Source organism: Lates calcarifer, unplaced genomic scaffold (genome assembly GCF_001640805.2).
Source record: "Lates calcarifer isolate ASB-BC8 unplaced genomic scaffold, TLL_Latcal_v3 _unitig_509_quiver_1317, whole genome shotgun sequence".
NCBI lineage: Eukaryota > Metazoa > Chordata > Actinopteri > Centropomidae > Lates > Lates calcarifer.
This window is the reverse complement of record NW_026117296.1, coordinates 3202-22500: the sequence shown is the minus strand read 5'-3', so window position 1 is coordinate 22500 and position 19299 is coordinate 3202. Positions and strand designations below refer to the sequence as shown.

At 38.1% G+C, this 19299-nt stretch overlaps 1 protein-coding gene and 1 non-coding gene across 2 annotated transcripts; one reads left to right on the top strand and one right to left on the bottom strand.

The window, feature by feature from the left end:
* Positions 1-141: 141 nt before the first annotated feature.
* trnad-guc (transfer RNA aspartic acid (anticodon GUC)) lies at positions 142-213 on the top strand. Its single transcript has one exon. It is a non-coding gene; the product is annotated as a tRNA-Asp (tRNA).
* A 6051-nt stretch (positions 214-6264) lies between these two features.
* On the bottom strand, positions 6265-18991 carry LOC108873662 (choline transporter-like protein 5-A; the record flags this gene model as incomplete). The annotated part of the gene is made up of 19 exons (XM_018661971.2): positions 6265-7630; positions 8818-8902; positions 9205-9293; positions 9426-9496; positions 9814-9887; positions 10010-10113; positions 10224-10318; positions 10463-10731; positions 11366-11453; positions 11648-11740; positions 11878-11977; positions 12527-12658; positions 13520-13632; positions 14864-14947; positions 15466-15589; positions 15926-15986; positions 16270-16398; positions 16602-16686; positions 18907-18991. Coding segments are annotated over 19 exons (1973 nt in total), but the record flags the coding sequence as incomplete, so codon positions are not given.
* Between the last annotated feature and the right edge of the window lie 308 nt (positions 18992-19299).

The window sequence follows — 19299 nt, the reverse complement described above, 5'->3', positions numbered from 1 at the left end:
TATAATTGATTATAATATAATAAAATAACTGATTCATTTTCACTTGATCTGACACAGTTTTTTTCTGACGTTCTAATTTGAACGTTATCAGCCATGGCACTTGCATTCATAGAGACTGCGGCTGTCTGTCGTAGTAAGCCTTCCTCGTTAGTATAGTGGTGAGTATCCCCGCCTGTCACGCGGGAGACCGGGGTTCGATTCCCCGACGGGGAGGTTGTTTTTCTTTTTCAACTTGTTTGTGAGGCACAGACATAAAAACCCGATCATTCTTACAGTTAGTTTTACCCAAACAAATATTTGACAGTGACGTCTGTAAAAGAGTTGGACCATGGAGCTTAAGGCTACTTTTGGGAGTTTTTGTGTGAACAGATTAGAATAAGATTAGATTAAGTACTTAACCCTCTGGGGTCCAGGCCACTTTTGTCACTGTACTTCTGCCTCGAACCTCTTACTATTTAAAGAACAGTATAAATCCAATACTGAAGAGACAAACAAGATATCATTATTGTCAGCATAACCTGAGCTATTTAAATATGTTTGTCTCTACAGTGCCACATGACATTATAAATAGTTCTAAGACCATAAACCCAAAAGAAAAAATAAAACAGAACTAAATTTTATAAAATTTTATTCATTTATTCATTTTCATCAGAAAAAACTATGTACCAGTCTAAATACTTGTTGGCCAAGGTCTCAAGTAACAAACAAAAGAAAAATTAAGTCTCTAGTGCACCCTCAGGCATACATATACATTTATATCTATGCGTCCACTTGTTTTTTTTCCACTGGGGCCATTCTGCACCATAGTTTCTGACCAGTTTCTGTCCAAGGCAGAGAGCTACATTACGCACACACTGCACTTCCACAAACCAAAATTGTTCAAAATATGGTCACCACTATCTCCAAAACCTCTGTAGCAGTCCCATGCTGACTGCATCATCCACTGACCTGTTTGCCCTGTAAGCAAACTGCAGGGGATCCAGCTGGTGTGGTTGGGGGATGTGAATGTGTTCTTCTCAAACCTGCAGTGGAACACATTCAGGTCGTCAGCCAGGACTTTGTTTGCCTCAGTGGGGGGTGGTGGTCTTCTTTAGTTACTGATGTCTTATAGGCCTCTTCACACTGATAATGGATCGTTGGCAGAAAACCTGTTTTTTCAGAGTAACTTCTCGTAGTGCAGTCAAAGCAGTCTTGCAGTTCCTGCTTTGCCTCACTGGTCCATTTCTTCACAGTTTTCACCACAGACTGGCATCTTTTGTTGATTGCTTGTGGTAACATCTGTTCATGTTGTTAGAGCATTTGCCATTACTAGGCCATCCTCCTAATTGTTATGGGAAAAATGAATCTGATTAATTTGGACAGGCTGAAGTTGGCAGTTGTCTTCCAGATCTATGAAGTAAACTTCCCTTTTCTACTATGTTTCCACAGTAATCCATGCATGTGGACTTGCAAAGACTGTGGCAAGTCATATTTGAGAAGATCCCATCTACTAAAAAACTGTAAAGTTGATCATCGCCGTTATGGGCAGGGCCAGGCCTATCCTTGTACCTATGAGAATTGCCCATGACTTGGAAAGCTCTACTGACCCATCTCAGCAAGTCCCATCCTACTCAACAGTCCTCACAAAGGAATACCATTCCACTATCCAAGTGTCATATTTGTGACAACAATCAACTCTCAGAGGATGACTATTTTCAACATATTGGGAGACATTAAAATCATGAAACAGTATGTATGCTTGCTGGTTGCTCATACAAAACAAATCTTTATGAGGCTTTTCACACTCACAAATGGAAAAAACACCCACACATACATCCCATACTATTAATGATTTAAAATGACTGAAAATGATTTAAAACCTGGAATTGTTGATGGACCTGTTGATAGTTGTGCTATTGAAGAACCTTGTGGAAGGGATACCACTGAGCCATTAGATGAAGATTCACCACCATCTGGAGAATTTCCTGATGAAGAATTGACAGACTTTACAAAACATATTGAACAAAAGTTAGCCTTAGTCTTATGTAAATTAGAAAATGTTTTTCTAGTGCTATGTGCAGTTATCAATGACCTACTTGAAGAGTTACAACATTTAATATATGATATCAATATTTTGAATTAATATCCACACCGTAAAAGAAGCCATCTATGTTAAAGTAGAGAAACCATCTCTAAACCGAGGAGGAGGTCTAAGACACCACCTATCTCCAATATACAATACCGCCCTTTCATCCCTTCCCAGGAGACTTAACAATTTGACCTCTAGGAAAAACAACCTTTCACATGTGACTCGCCTCATGTGACTCCAACGACTGTCGTTACAACACAATGGGACACTAACGAAGTTGAAACTATTGGTTTCTACCAACGACTGTCAACCTAACGACTGTCGTTGACACATGGAACACAAAAGAGCCGTGACATCATCGGTCTGGTGAAAGCCCCCCCACAGAGGTTAAATACTTGGGTCTCCACACCAAAAAATCAGTTGGACCAGTCCCAGCCTGGTCAGATGCGAACACGAACTGATGAAGCCTCTTGGATGAGAGGTGAAACGTCTTCCAGACTATAACTAAGTCCAGTTGCTTTCGATTAAACCTTTCTTTGGATAACAAAGGCCTAAATATTACAAAACACGAGAAACTGTAACAGCAAAACCTAACAGCTACGACTGAAGCATATGTCACTGGTTATACACAGAAAAGTGTATGAAGAGCTGTTTAAGGAATATGAATCAGGAAAGATAAACGTTGACACTGACGGCACTGTCTGTAATGTTGCGTATTTGGAGACGCTTTCTATTAAATGCTTGATTACAGACATTTTGGTTCTATAAAAACATATAGCATAATTCACGTCTGTATAAGACTTTAAAATCAGTGATGAGTGTTGGAAATTAATCACATTACCATTTCCCTTTTGTACCTTATTCACATCTGCCATATTGACAACACTTTGGGGAAGTGTGTTATTCATTACATTATGATTATTGCTATATAGCACTGAACAGTTGCTAATATTTCTTGTCATTAATGGCTGATGGGAAAGTCTATGATGAACATTATTAGTCTACCTAAACAGACATTATATTAACCTCTCACATGCTCTGGCTCATCGAAGAGGTCAAGAATGTGTGTGGATTAGGAGGATACATAAGGCTGCACTACAAGGACACTGATTTTGGGAACATGTTTGTGAATCTCACCTCTACAGCTGTTATTAAGGACCTTACAGTCATCAAATTGTCAAAGGGTACAACACTGTTGTGTCACAGACAGTGACGATGTTGCTGAGGCACTGACAAAGAAGCACCCCTGCCTTAGAGAACCAGGTTCTTTTGATGAGAGCTATGGATGGAAACAAAGACTCAAGATAAAAATGGCCAACTACCAGACTCTACTGAAGGCACACTGCACATCTGATGAGCTCACAGTGAATTCTTTGAAATCAAAGTCTCTGGAGGAGGGGGCCTATCCAGCAAAAAATTTGAAGAGACCTAGATGAGGTGAGGTGAACCATTCTCCATCATTACCGAGTGGTGAGACTCCAGAAACAGAAATCGACAAACAATAAAAGGACAGGTGGCCTGCTCAGTAATTGATCAGTAATTGGTCAGTCTGCCTGGAGTGGAGTTGCACAGGCCTGACACTTTGGGTAAAATAGTTAAATTCACACATTTAGTTATCTAAAAACAGCCAAAAAATATTATCCCCAGAACTCCGCCAGCGATTATGACATGTAAACATTACAGTATTTTTTGTTGTGTATGTGTTAGAAGGACATCAGGTTTGGAACAAAATTATGGAGCTAGAACAGTGACATTAAGATTTGGCATTGAAAACAAAGCCGAAATTGAAAAAGGAAAATACAGTGGCTTACATTTACGTTCATTTATTTGGCCGACACTTTTGTTCTAAGTGGAATACAACTGAAATGCCTTTGGGAATAAATGCCCCATGCCTCGTTTACAGTTTTACCTTTCACCTGCCATGAGACTTGCAGTTGAGTAACAGTTTATAAATTTTTATATACACATACTAGAGACTACCCATCCTCGGATAAGGGACCACATTAGGTATGTCATCTTTAAGTTGAGGCACTGTCTGTGCATTCCCCTATGACTGTTAACTGCCACAAGATGCTTGACTATGTTCACTACCAACTAAGCGACTTTACCTGTCTGCCATTGGATGTGGAGCAGGTGGACTTCAGTGGATTTATAAGAACTTGTTTTTCTGAAGACCATTACCTATAGGGACTGATGAGGACTGTGAGATTGATCTATACAGGAACTTAGTGTAATAAATATAGTATAGTTAGTATAACTATACTACAGTTACCACTGCAGATATATGTTGGAGGCTACCTCTCATCAGCCACAAAATGTTGGGTTCCAACATTGTATCTTACCATGAGTCCTTGAATCCTGGCAGGTCATTGGGTTTAGGATGCAGGATTTACTGGTGCTCAGGTTAATTGATTATAACTTTGAAAATGTACAGGTCCTTCTACTCATTTTTTCATTACGTACATTATTACAAAATGAGTACACCTGCTTTCAGTAGGAAATTCTTGGCACTTGTCTATTTTTAAAGTGACAGGCTATGATTTAAGGAAGGATTTTCACAAGTCACAACAATATCTTGCTCTAGCAAAACATTTTATGCACCCATGATGCTGAAGTTAGCTTCTGATTCCCAGTTTGGGGAATTATGTTTTCTTCACCTGGATAACACTGGGTAAGCTGTAACTTAAAAAGCCCTAAGTTTACACTTTCAGATTAGATTCCAGTAAATATTATAAGCACAATTTCAGATTTGTTAAACCCTCATCATGTTTGTGAAAACACAAAAAAGCCAGACCACATCAGACCAGTCTCACTCAAAAGCCAGTATGCTTAGACTTGTTAAATCTGCAACATCAACACTATGCTTAAGAAATTGTGATAAATGAAAACATCATCTTAACATACAGTTACAGAAATATGTGAGCAACAATGCTCATGCAGATAAATCCACAAGCCATAACTTGATAATAAGCCACACAGTGATAAGAATGCACATTTTAGCTCAACCTAACTTAATGATCAAGCTTTGATTAGCAGCTTAGATTAATAATTCATGGGATCTGGGATTTGTCACTTATCTGGAGAATGACAAAAATATGAGGAAAGAACTGCATCATTGTGGTATTTCAATCAGCAAACCACAAAGTTTGGATAAGTGATAGAGTAGTTGGTATTTGAAATGGAGCATGCATACACTGGACATAAACATGAATTGCTGTCATTGATGATTAAAGTTTCTTTTAAAAGGCAAGAGTTCTTGGAGTTCTTTTGGATTTGTGTCTTTTTCTGTTCATATCTTTCCTCAGATGTCTACAGATGGTCTTCCTGAGGGAGCTGGTGATGTGATAAGGACGAGCCAGTGAGCCATTGTTCATCTCCTGGTCGAGCACTGTATAGTGGGGGGGAAAAAAGTTTCACACATTTTCTTGTAGGGACATCCTTTCTCTTTGTCAGGGTGTACAACATTGGGCATTAAAGGACCAGTGTGTAACATTTACATTGCTCTACTTGCAGAAATGGAATATAATATACATGTTAATGTTTTTCTTAGTGTATAATCGCCTAAAATAATAATCACTGTGTTTTCCTTCACTTAGAATGAGCCAGTTATATCTACATAAGGGCTAGTGCCACGGGTATTGAGTTAGTTGCAGTCTGCATTCTCACCACTAGATGCCACTAAATCCTACACACTGCTCCTTTAAGGTTCAATCCCTACAATAAAAAGATGCAAACCCACAATGGTACGAAACATATGTTGGTGTTCTCATCATGAAAGTGCTGTTCCTTTCCTGTTTGTACCATTTCAATCACTTACCAGGTGAAGTCAGTGTATCAGATCTTAAGCATAGTTTTAACCATTGACCTGTCTGCTCTAAATCTTTACCAGATCTTTATGTCTGGTTTCATCACAAAAACTATCGTGTAACATTTTAGTTACCAGTTCAGTAACAGGTTAAACTCTATGAGATTTAGAAAACGGAAGATTTATAAGATAGAACAACACACATTAAACATTACGTGCTGTATGCTGTTCTGTCTTACAAGCTGCATGGGCCTGTGACACAGCATGATTTTTTTGTCTTTTAATCATTCCAACTAAATTCTGTAATTTCAAATGATTTTTAACATCACTTAGATTTTTTAAATTAACAGTACCTTTTAGTTTTAAGTGTTGAAGACAGGCATTTTTTTATTATTTTTTAATCAAGAAATGAACATTGTATTATATTTTAATCTGTTTCACAAATAAAAAAAAACACATTACCAATACAAAAATTAATCCATCTTATAAAAATGTACAGGGAGTGTTGGTTTTACATAGAAAAAGACAAACATTTTTAATATAGTGACTGAAATGGAAAAGTGTTTTCATCATGCTGTGGTGAAATTTGGCCACATAATATTCAAGATATGAGTTGTCTCTGTGTGAATTCATCTCTTTAGCATAATTTGCTCAACTTTTCCTGTCACATCACAAAAAATGGATTGGCAAGATCAGAAATCTGAAAAGAAAACACTACCCCAGAATTCTACAAAATCTTGACAACCTGACTCTTGGTGTCTAGAAAGGTATAGATCTCCCTCTGCTGTACAGTGATAAAAAGTTAAATCAGAGGTGGCAGTTTCCCCTTTACATCCAAATATTGTGGAACATAAGTGAACAATGTTTGTGACTCTTTGACTGTGGTTATTGGTCGGAAACACAGGACTGAATTTATAGCACCTTAAGGATGTTTGTCCTCAGTGAGGCTGACTGTTGAACCTCCATGTGTACATGCTACTGTCTTAAAGTGTGGGAGCAAAATTTTGTGTCTGTGTGTGTGTCCTGGATTTTAGTCTCTGATGGAATTGTTTGTAGGCCACACTCATTTCCACACTAAACTGAACCGCAATACAAAACAAAAATGTCTTCATTTGAGGGTGTAAACATTACTTTCAAGGACCCTGTCTGACCACCAGTGGTACAGTGTCATAAACCTCCCATATCATTTCAGTAAGTTACTGCATTGGTGCAGCAGGATGACACTGCAGAGGGCTTCAGAAGAAAAAACACAAGGAGCAGTCTGCAAATCTTGGTCCTGGCTCAAGCAGCTGCCTCATTTTAAGATATGTTTCCTGATGTCTCTGTTATGATGATAAGTGTTGAAAAGTCTGAATGATTCTGATTTTACTAGTGGTTTCTGACACGGTGTCACTCCTGTGTCTTAACGTATGTTTACTAATAGTGATCGGCCATTTTGAGTTTGAGCTTTGCAGAAATAAATAGATAAAACTTCTAGGGCCTTCAGGATCTCCAAAAAAGATCAGACCCAAAACTGTCCAGTGTCAGTGTGGGGACCATGAAGTCTCTTGGATTTGGCTGGGTGATGTCTATCCGGGGCTGTTTGTCTCTCACAGATTGATAGAGACTGACCAGACTGGCAGCTGATGGAGCAGAGTGGATAGGAGGACAGTATATCATTGCGCATCACTGACTGGATTTTCCCAGAATTCTGTGCAGCTCTGGAGACATGAGGAAAGGTTTTTCTGAACTACCATCATTCCTCTCCAAGTCATCACCTGGTTGGCCCAATAAATGGGTGGATGGATCAAGGGTAAGCATGGGAAAAAAGCAGGTATGGATGGATTATGGTAAGTGGGTGGATGGGCAGGTGTATGAATGGTATAATAGAATGGTAGGAGTCAGTGGTAGAGGTTGAGGTCAAATGTGAAATCAAGTTATATGGATGGGAAGTAGTACAGCAGGATAGCAGGGTGGTTGTAAATGAAGAAGAGACAAAAAGATAAGAAGAGGTTAGTGTTGTTTAACAGCCAAATAGAAAAGAGATGCCTATAGTGATTAAAGACTTGCAAGATTCATTTAAATCAATGTGTGAACTTGTGAGTATTTGACATTAATTACATCAACTACATTCAAAGGCTCTGAAAAAAATAAGAAACATGATCTTGCTTTGAAAACAAAAGTAAAACGGTAACACTGGATCAGTTCTCATAACACTGTTCTGTTAAAAAAATTGTGTGCGTTTTCATTGACTGTATTTTATTTGTCTTAAGGTCTCTACACAGATGCGCAATGCAAATAAACAATGCAAAAGTGTGCTAAAACTCGCGTGTGAATATACACGAGCTGAAGCTCCACCACAGCTGGGTTTGGAAATATTTTAGATGTTGGTGGGCCAGTTTGAGGTGCTGCTGGGGATGATAGCAGCGTTTCTGAGGATGCAGACAACCAACTACTGGGACCCTTTGACCAAGAGCAGCCCCTGGCAGTCTATGTGATTGTGATGCATTTGTTCGTGGTGTGAAAGGTCAGAAAAATCAGACTCCTTCTTTTTCACCATGTAATACTCAAGTTCTGTGTGAAAGTACTCATGACAAAAACAACAGTGAGAAAAAAATGATTGATGTGCGAATCAATCGCACAAAAAAGGTCCCCAGTGTCCAAAGACCTTTACAAAACAGTAATGTACTAAAATAGTGATGACAGGGGCTCGCACAGTGGTGCAGTGGTTAGCACTGTCACCTCATAGCAAGAAAGTTCACATGCGCTGTGCCTCTCTCCGGGTTCCTCCCACAGTCCAAAGACATGCAGCATGCTATATGTGTTGGCCCTGCAATGGACTGCCAATCCGTACAGGGTGTACCCCGCCTCTCACCTAATGACAGCTGGGATGACAGCCCCCCACCCCCACCCCGGTATGGCGGTATACATGATGGATGGATAGAAATGACAGTATTGTACTCACAGAAGCAGAGGAAGAGTGTGTCGACACACATGGCATAGACGCTGAAGAAACCATGAGCAATGAGGTAGGCACCTATCACCACAGTCTGATGTGAAAAACAGAGAAGTTAGGGGGGGGGACAGATCTGATTACAGATGATAAGAAACCTAAGACATAATCATTGTGACTTCTCATTAGTTTTAGGTTAATTTGCTCTAAAAATCACAGAACAGAAGCCAAACACCCAGGAAGTGTTGTTTGTATAATTGTGTCTTAACAATGTTCTGTATATATTTTATGTCTGTCCTTGTATTTCCATGTCCAGTTCACTGCTTGTCGATATAATTAATTCTCCTGTGGATTACTGGTAATATCGTTATGAGTGTGTGTGGTGTTTGTGAGTCTGACCAGTAGGGGGATCCAGTAGTAGTTGAGATTGGGTACTTCATCCTGGATAACTGGGATCTTCCTAGTGAAGAGGAAGAATGCAAACAAACCTGAAACACACACACACACACACACACACACACACACACACACACACACACACACATATATACTTAAATGAAGCATGTACTTGGATTTCAAAATAAGAACACATCATCACTGGAAAGTGTAATGTTACTTACCAACTCCTCCTGCTATCAGCACTTTGCCCAGAAACAACAGAAAGTCTGTCACTCTATCCAGAACTGCAACCCTGTAGGGACAGAGTCAGAAAGTTGTCACTTATTTAATGTACTCAAAACACAGTGCCAGTGTGCTGCTTATAATCTCAGCCAGAGAAAATGGTAACATGCCTTGATTGATTGGCTATATGCCACTCAATCAACAAAAGGAAAGTATTTTAACAAGGCATTAATTATCATAAACATCCGCTCCTATAAAGAACAAAGTAACTTCACAAAAATGTATCCGCACAACCCCCCCCCCCCCCCCCAACCAGGAAACAGAGCTTTCAAAAGGCCCAGAAAGAATTAATGGAGACTACTTTGATAATGCATTGAGCTTCCTTACCTGACCACATTTCTCATTAACAGGAAGAAGGCCTCTCTGGCTGAGGTACAGAAGTTCTTACCATAGACCGCCACCTGGTGGAGGATAGACAAAACACAGCTATCACAATAACACAAGGTTGTTGTTGACAAAATGAACAGCGGATAGATAGCATACATACCACTCATACTAAAAAGTACTACTTTAACCAGCTTACCATGATGTACGCATTATGGTTCATGTAGCGTATAAATTTCTCCAAACACCAGAAGCAGCATCTCAGACAGCACATTATGAATCTGGACAGGCTGTTGTCAACTCCTACATGGATAAATATGTACAAGATCAGTATAGTGATAGTGACAGCAGTTACAGTAGTAGTAAAGAAGTAAGGAGAAATTGTATGTGTGTGTGTGTGTGTGAGTGTAAACCTTTTAGTTTCTGCTCCATGTATTCCAGTATAATCCGCAGAAGTTGGACAACTGAAAGAATTAGAGCTCCAAACGCCAAAGACCCTGTGTGATACCTGAGATACACAAAGAGCTGTTACTGCTGCTGTTTCTCTCTGTTATGAATTTCCAACTTTGGATAAGAGATAAAACTGGGCCAGTTTTGCACACAATCTGACAAATGATGAATCCCAGGCTTGGTCCTAAGAGTATGTTCTGACCTGATAGCCCTACTGAATGATGAAAAGAGTGGACATGGTGGGATGTCTTGAGGCTTCCTCTTGGCCCAGTAGTAGCTAGCAAACGTCCCAGCCAGGGTGCACTGCTCCAGGGCCAAGCTGAAGTTGACCAGCCAGAGAAAGACCAGTAGGTTGGACAGCTGCAACAGGAAGAGGTAGTGGTGGTAGGATGTCTCCCCGCCATAGAAGGCAAACAGACACTGAGAACCCAGACACAACGCTGATCTGGAGATGTTGGTCCTGTTAAAGGTCTGACAGAGACATGAGGGGGATATTTATTTATTACAAATAGACTTGTGCAGTTTGTGAATAACCCTAACCCTCTCATTTATTCATATATTATTGATATAATTAAATCCAAATCCACAGCACTTGATAAAGTTACATTATTTTACCTTTTTATAAATGTCAGTGCGCTTTCCTACATGTTTTCCTAATTTGTCCAAACTATTTTGTTCCTGTTTCTTGTCCATTAATTTACTCCATAAATATGTTTTTTTTTCCAAGAACCAGTAACATTTTGAAGGTTACTTTTGATTTGGTTTTAGTTTTGTTTTTGTGGTGAAAAATAACTAACTTCAAAACCAGTCACATTTATGCAGCAATTTTTCCAGGTAGACTGAAGATGAACATGAGCTGAGCTGCAGACAAAAAACACACAGGGCATGAGCCCAAAACACAAACATTTTAGCTGCTTTTCTGTTATTTTACTAGTGTGAATGTGCTGCAGACCTGTAGTAAATATGGAGAAATGCACTTTGACAGCGCCCCACGTAGGCCTAAAACCATCGTAAATACACTCATTCCTAAATAAGATGTATGACTTTGTCATGACCACAAAAAGCAGAAAGATAAAGAAATGAAATTGAAGACTATATGCTGTACCTCAGGACTGCAAGTACTGTTGGCATAGGGGCAACTCACATCAGGAGACATCACTTTGTAGATGGCTTCACCTGAGGATGCTAGGTAACTGGTTTCACAGTGATAGTTAAAGACACATTTCACAAACTGGTTAGAAAGCTAGTGATATAGAAACTTTATCATAAATGTGACTTCTGCAAATGAATCCTTAAACTCTGAACCACAAAAAGTCAAACATGAAATGTAGAATGTGTTCCTGTTTCCATTCAGCCTCTTGTTGCTTGTGACCACTCTGAAGGATACACAGCAGTCACTGCCCAGTAGGAGATGCAAATAGTCAATAAGAGAAAGGTGACAACTGGAAAGAATAGTGTGGACATGATGTGTCCAATGGCTCTGCAACACAAAGAACAAACAGCTGTGATTATACAATATATTTTCATAAAAAAAGAATAATTTAAAGGACAATCACACATCTAGTTTTTGTGATGTTGTTTTGCTGTTGCTGTTTTTGCTGCCTTCAGAGGTCATACTTGCTAGCCTCTCTGAGCAGGGCAATAGCCACTTGGACTCTTCTCCTTAAGAATATCAACATCGCCAAGAAGGAAGCTTCCGTTACTCCCAGAGACACCACTGACAAACACAGACAACAGATAGTTTAAGTTCCCATTTTCATGACTAAGGTAGTTGCAGTTTCATTTGTTGCGTTTTTACCCTCTGCCTTCCCCCAAGTGAAATTCAGTTGTGACAAATTATTTGATTCCCATCAAAATAATTTAGTGATCTCAGTCTGAATTACTACAGCTCCCTTCCACACCTATCCATACAATAAAGAATGTATATAATTTGATATCTTGTTGGACGTGCAAAATATGGAGGAGAATTTGCTAAATCACAACCACAGATTAAAACAAAACCATTTTTTAAAACATATTTAGTGCACAAGTTATAACTTCTTGCCCTGTTGTTGGACTGTTGTTGGTTGGAATAACTAGTAACTTGAATGTCCATGAGTGAGTGAGTGATAGAATGATTTTAACATTAACATAAACAGAACGTTCAAGCTCTTTTAAATGTTACAGAGATCTTAATTAAAGAACACGGACACTAAATATATAAACAGAAGAATCTGGATAATACTGATGGACAGATTCCCTGTGCAATCTGACGAAACAGACTTACATAAAATGATCCATGTCTGTCTGAGTTGAAGATAGACCTGAAGGTCAGTCTGCAGGCCGACTTCTACAATGGCAACCTCAGAGCCTGGTCTGTGTTTGAGCTGGGACCACTCCACAGAGCAGTACCACATACCTGTACACACACACATACACATTCAGTGAGGACTTTGAAAAGAAAAATGGTAATGGGAGGTTTCATAATTATCTTCACTGCCAGTGCAGGAATGATTCCTAAAAGCCAGTAATAAATTAGCATCAGATTAAATTAGATTAGATTAAATTAAATAGATTGTTCAGTAGATGTCTGAAATAAGGTCTGTGGTTAACACAAGCTCAAGACATTTTCACATTTTATTCTTTAACAGAACATATGTCACTAAATACCACACTTGATGTTTTTAAGCTTTCGTGTGTTTAAAAAAATGCAGAGGATGTCAACGTCATAATGCCAAAGTTTAAAGTGATCTACTGACCAGCCCACCTTTACAGCCTTGTTGCATTTATACTCTCCTGCAAACTGTTACATACATTCTAAGAAAGGCTTTTGTAGAGGAGGTAACTGCTCTAAATCAAATAGCTGTTTTGAAGCTTAGTGGTGATGGCATTGAAGTCATATGAACATGGTGTAGTTGGTCTATAGCCTAACATTAGCTTCAAAAATCATAACAGTGCTGTTCACTTGTTAAGATCATCTTGCTGAACAACATCTTAAACTTTTGTTTATCACAAAGTTTATTTTCTGAAATAATCAAAAAGCTAGTTGAAAGATCCTATTAGTTCCCACTTACAAGTTTTAAATCTATTCTTAACAAGGAGTACACTCAATGGAAAAATCCCATTGGCTTTTTGTCGAGGGAATTAGGGTGATGTTAACTTCTGGGTTGGCCTATAAAAATATGTCATCCCTTCACTGATCATTTTTAGTATAAAAACAGTAAGATGTAAGATTCTTTTAGAGATCCCTTTAAAACAACGTTAAGCCCTGAGTACTCACCATATGCCAGCAGCAGTATGACAGTGATGATGGTAGTCCACAACAGCAACCCAGCTGTGAACCTCAGCAGCAGGATGAAGACCAGACTAACAGCCAAGGATATCAGCAGGCCTCTGTCACAGTGTTTTAAAAAGTACAGGGAAAAACAAAAAAAATCATGTACTTTAAAGCAGCAACTAGATGATAAAATGTAGTCTGAGAGTAGCAAGAGAATAGGGGTGTAAAAAGCAATTATCTGCATCTCTACCTGTCAGCTTCACAATAGTCTAATATCTGTATTCTTATTTAAACCCAACTGGACCAGAAGAGTTGAAAATTTGTTGCATATCTCTTATTTATTAACAGTATCAGTGTTAAATTGTTGTAACTTGTCATCTGCTGTGTCAGGTGAAGGGCATCAATTCCACTGTGCTTGCAAACCTTTGTTTTCGGGTCTTTGTGTCTATGAAAACCTATACAGAATCAACAACGACAGAGCACTGACATTGTGTATTACATTAGCTACAGTGAAGAACAGGCTATGTCTTATGTAGTTAGCTAACTAGTTTGATGACATTAGTAAATTTAGCGAACAAATAATGGCAGGCCCAAACCACTTAATGTTATGATGCACAGTTCTAGATAGCTGTGAATTTGAGCTTTGATTAGTGCTAGTCTAATAAATGTTATCTATAGCAGTCCCAGAAACCTACTCCTAGATGCCTAGCATTAGATAATGTGGTAACACTTTATAATAATGGTACAAATCATATACTTAAGTAATGCTACGTGACTCACGATGATTTAACTTCATGCATTATTTACCACAGGATGTATCATGAAATCCTGTCGCTCACATTAACAGATGATCAATTCACTGCGACTTTATTTGATTAGTTCAGACACATTTGCTCAGCCTCTTTGATAATATCTCTCATATTTCTATGAGAATTCTTCCCTTGCACAATGTAGTCTAATGTATTTCTATTTTACAAACGGCACACATGTTTAATTCTATTAATTTTGTACATATTGTGTATAGTATTGTCTGTCTGTTTTAGTATATTGTGTTTTTATCATTTTTGATTATTATGATAATCACCTCAGTGTCTTAGATAACTGTTAGCAACATTAGCCAGGCACTCAGTGTAGTGCCAGCACAGATTGATACAGTTGATATTACTCTTTTTAGGAGCTGCCAAAACTGAATGAGACTGACACACACTGTGTTGTTAAAGCTTAACTCAAATATTAATATAAATATTGGCAAAATATTAAGTGCGGACTAAATATCTCTGAGACAAGATTAGTCGCTGGGCTTTTACACAAATGCTGTTTTTCACTGTGTGTTGTTTGTATAGTTACATGAGTATCCATGCCCATGACTTGGAATAATCTTCCATTATCTTCATGCCCATCTCCTTAGTGTCCATTAGTCCTGTTATACCCCTGCATGGAGGCGAGAGAATGAGTGTTAATATGTAGACAAATGTTGAAATTCAACAATAAGTTAAAAGGGTCTGGAACAGAGAGAGAACACAGAGACTGGTCCCATCAGTGTTATATCAAAGACAAACATATAATAAAAAATAGTTGGATCTGTGTACATCAGCTGGACGCTAACACTCAACTATATGCATATCTGGCCTGTTGTACAAAGGACTGTAAACTACCTACAGTAATACTTAATCACATCCCCTCTCTGCCTTACAAACTACAAAATAACACATTTGTTTTTGACAAAACACAGATGAGTTCTATGTGGTAGTCAAAATAGAAAACTGTAGAAGGTCTACTGTCACTATTTTACCAGTCAGTGAGTGACAAGTAGTTGTCTGGGGTGAATTTTTTTTTTTTTTTTTTGATAAAATGCCATTAGTTTAGCAGTGCTGTTGAGTGATTACTGTCACATCAAAACAGCTAAACAAAGAAGTTTTAAAAAGATTTAAAAGAAGAAGTATCAGTACTTGGCAGCATGTTGGAGTTCAGCAACACTGCGTGGCATTTCCAGAGCATCTTTAAACCTGGTTCTGTTAGCCACAGTCACAGTCCCATTCAGAGTGATGAAGTCTGGTAGACATCTCTGCAGAACTGACACATACACACACAAACTCTTTTACAAATTTTAGTGCATTATAGATAAAAATATTGAGGTGAGAGTGACCTGAAATTTTGAGAACTCATACTAATACACATTTGCACTATGGTTTTCCACTGTCCAATTTTCTATTGCTTAACTATTTTCAGGAAAAAAAAAGCTCAGAATAATGACTCATAAGCAAAGTCTTCCTCTGAAACTGCGTTACAGGATTAGTAACCCTATCAGTTACAATTACAATTATATTACCTGCTTTTAAATTGTAAACATTGACATAATTAGTTGAAGTTTTGCCTTAGTTGTGGGAGAAAGAGACATCTAAGTCTTACATGGTCGACTAGGTATGATCATGGAGGGACAGTCCTCATCACGTAGAACCTGAGATACTGGCTGGAAGAAACAGAGAGAGACAGGGATTCAGGGTTACAACCAGATTATCATCACCAGAGACACAGACATTTGGTTCTGAGGTCACTGTAGTGGACTCCTTTTGGCTATACCTTGAGATTCCATCCTCATAATTTCAAACAGGACCCACTTTGACTCTTACAACACTGTATTATTACTGTATTCTGTACATTACTGTTTTTTTTTTTTTTTTTTTTTGTTTAACCACAGTTTATCACACGTGTACATGTTTGTAAAAAGTAAATGTATGTGTCAGTATTGGTACCTTGTCAGGGTTATTAAATCCAGGCTTGCAGAACTGTTTATAGTATTGCCAGTAACTCTTGTTGAGTTTGTGTTGCAGTTGCATCTCAGTGTAGGTGGCAAACTTGTCTGGGCACTGTGACACACACATCTGGAAGAAAATCAACACAGACACTATGTTTATTTAGCGAAGATATGAACATATGGATCACACTGATACATTTGATTCATCAACAGCAATGCAAATTTGCTGTCAGCTTGGTGACCATCACAATCTTAAAGTTAATGACCATTAGACAATACAGTGTTACTGCAGCAGATACACATATACATAATTATCAGTTGACAGAGTACCTGAGTTGTAGGGCATTGTAGGTTGATGAGTATAGTCGGGTTGGTACATTTTAAGATGTTGAAATAGAATAGGATGGGTTTCTTCCTGCAAAAAAAGTGCTAATGTTAAATCATGTGCATTCAGTATATAATCAGACAGTGACATTGAACAAGTCCAGAGTTATCCTGCAGTTAAATGTCATTTCACCAGAGTTTTGCAGGGTAGAAACACCTACAGTATAAACACTGTTGGCTGACCTCCTGGTCTGTCAAAATCTAGATTTTAATGGTCCCTGTTGATGGCTCAATCTCACAACCTTGTGTTTGCAGCCACCCTGTTCATATCACCAGAATTGTACTTGAAATGACTGTAAACTGTGTCCTAAAGTTAAAAAAAAAAAAGAAAAAGAAAAAGAAAAAAATGAAAACTGAAAATTGAAAATTGAAAATTGAAAATTGAAATCTGAAAATAAAATTGAAACTGAGTGTTGGAAGCAGCAAGTACAACAGAATCTCTAAATTATCTGAATGCACCCTCTACATCAGACAGGAAGTTAGTAATTGTCTTTTGGCTGTTGATTTGGCCAGCTGATCAAGATGGTCAACAGCTCTCTGAGTTATAAATAATATAACAACATTTTTAGACCCAGTGTGACTTACACTTCCCAAGGATGTCAGTATCTTCAATGCAAATAAATATCCATAAATCTGCTCAGAAATCAGAAAAAAGACACCTCTTAAAACTATCAAAATTATCTAAGGGGTGGCCACAGTGTCAACCCCTGACATACAGAATCAAGATGAACCTGTATGTTACTGTCAGTAACAATATGACAGAACACAACTCTTCAGCATGTAACAACAAGAAATCACCGGTAGATGGCAGTGCAAGCTAGGGAAACAAACTGTGTATGTCCATGTTACTTCTCCAGTGTTTAGGGGTATATCTCTCAGTCACATATCACACTGCTGACAAACACACACTGTTATCACTGTCCTGCTGCCTGACAAGAAGACACTTTCATTTATCACTGTAGTAGCATCAGCTTCTTTTTGGGCACATGGAGAATCAAATGTCATCAGGGACAATGCTTAGCTTTTAGTTTTCCTTCCATAGAGGATTTGTAAATATGTGCTGTGTCCTGAATTCATCAAAACATCTTGACTGGACTTTAGTCCCATACCAAAGACTGATTCACATGCAGCCAAGAAATGCAGCTCTCTTTTACCAGAACTTGGAGGACACAACCAGTATGTTTTTAGCAGCCTTCATGCATGTCTGTGTACACTGTGGGATTAGTGGATTCATGTTGTTACTCACAGAGATACAGAGACTAACCTGCTACACTATTTGTTAGTATGTTAAAACGAAAGAAGAGAACAAAACTGTAAATTTAGATTTCATGAAACTTGGCCCAGTTATTACTGATACCACTTTAGAGGACCACTATGTGCAGATTATTTGGGGAATAGGTAACGGTTCACTCTGGTTCTGAGGATCTCTGAAAAATCCAACATATGATAATTCTGTTTTTTTCAACATCTAGATTAATGTTTAAGCAAAACCATTTTAACTGCCTGAAAAGCCATTTTAACTGCCAACTGTGTCCAAAATATTCTCAGTTATGATATTTATTATGTATTCACGACATTGCATCTACATTATACAGTACCACTGATGTTAATTTCTTTGTTAAGAATTGCCAAATTGTTATATGATGATGCCAGAAGATACTTTTAGACTATAAAATAAAGTTTCATTTTCATTCAGTTCGTATTTTTTTGTGAATCTTTTCTAAAAAACCTCTTCAACAATCACTGAATTATCAGCATTTAATTATGTATGATGTTGTGAATTCTGGGGGGTATTTTCCAAACCATGTTCACTACTGTTAGTATTAGTGCTACTACTTTTCACCACTGTTCACCTGTAATTCAAGATCAGCCATTGTGGTCAGAGATGTGGTCCATCTCTGATGGAATGGAGCTTCCTCTCTGTCCGCAGCTTTGTGAAATCTGTATTAAAACCCTTACCCTACACTAATTAGTCAGTCAGTTGGTTAGTTTATTGAACCGCACGCAATTATTACATTTACACAAAAGCATTAGGTTTACAAAATATTTCACACACAATACAGTTCTGTCAACACGTAGAAGAAAGACTAACATTGTCGTGTTTCAGTGTCTTCAGGCAGATAGACACAACATGACTAAGACTCTAATGAGTTTGGTTTAATGGCATTCAGCATTCTGTGACTTCTTATGTATGCTGAACCCCAGACTAACAAAGGAATCTGGTGTGTTTAGTATAATAACAGTCACTTACGCATTGGAAGTTCCCTTCTGACCACAGAACTGGCCATAGCTGTCTGTTGGATAAAGTACCTTCCTGGGGTCCCCATGTAACCAGGCTGGACAGACAGAGCATACAAAACACATTAGTAACAGAGAAACAGGAAGCAGATAGACTGCATCCTACAAGGAGTCATACAGTGTGGAGACTAGGTTTATACCTGATTATTACGATATCATATATATATATATATATATATATATATATATATATATATATATGTATGCTTTTACTATATTACTATGAGATATACTTTATATCTCATGACTACAGTACATTACACCATACAATGCTCTCCCTACACATTACATCAAATCAAAACGTAAAATCAGTATGAAATGTAAAATAAAATGTACATGGAGTTAT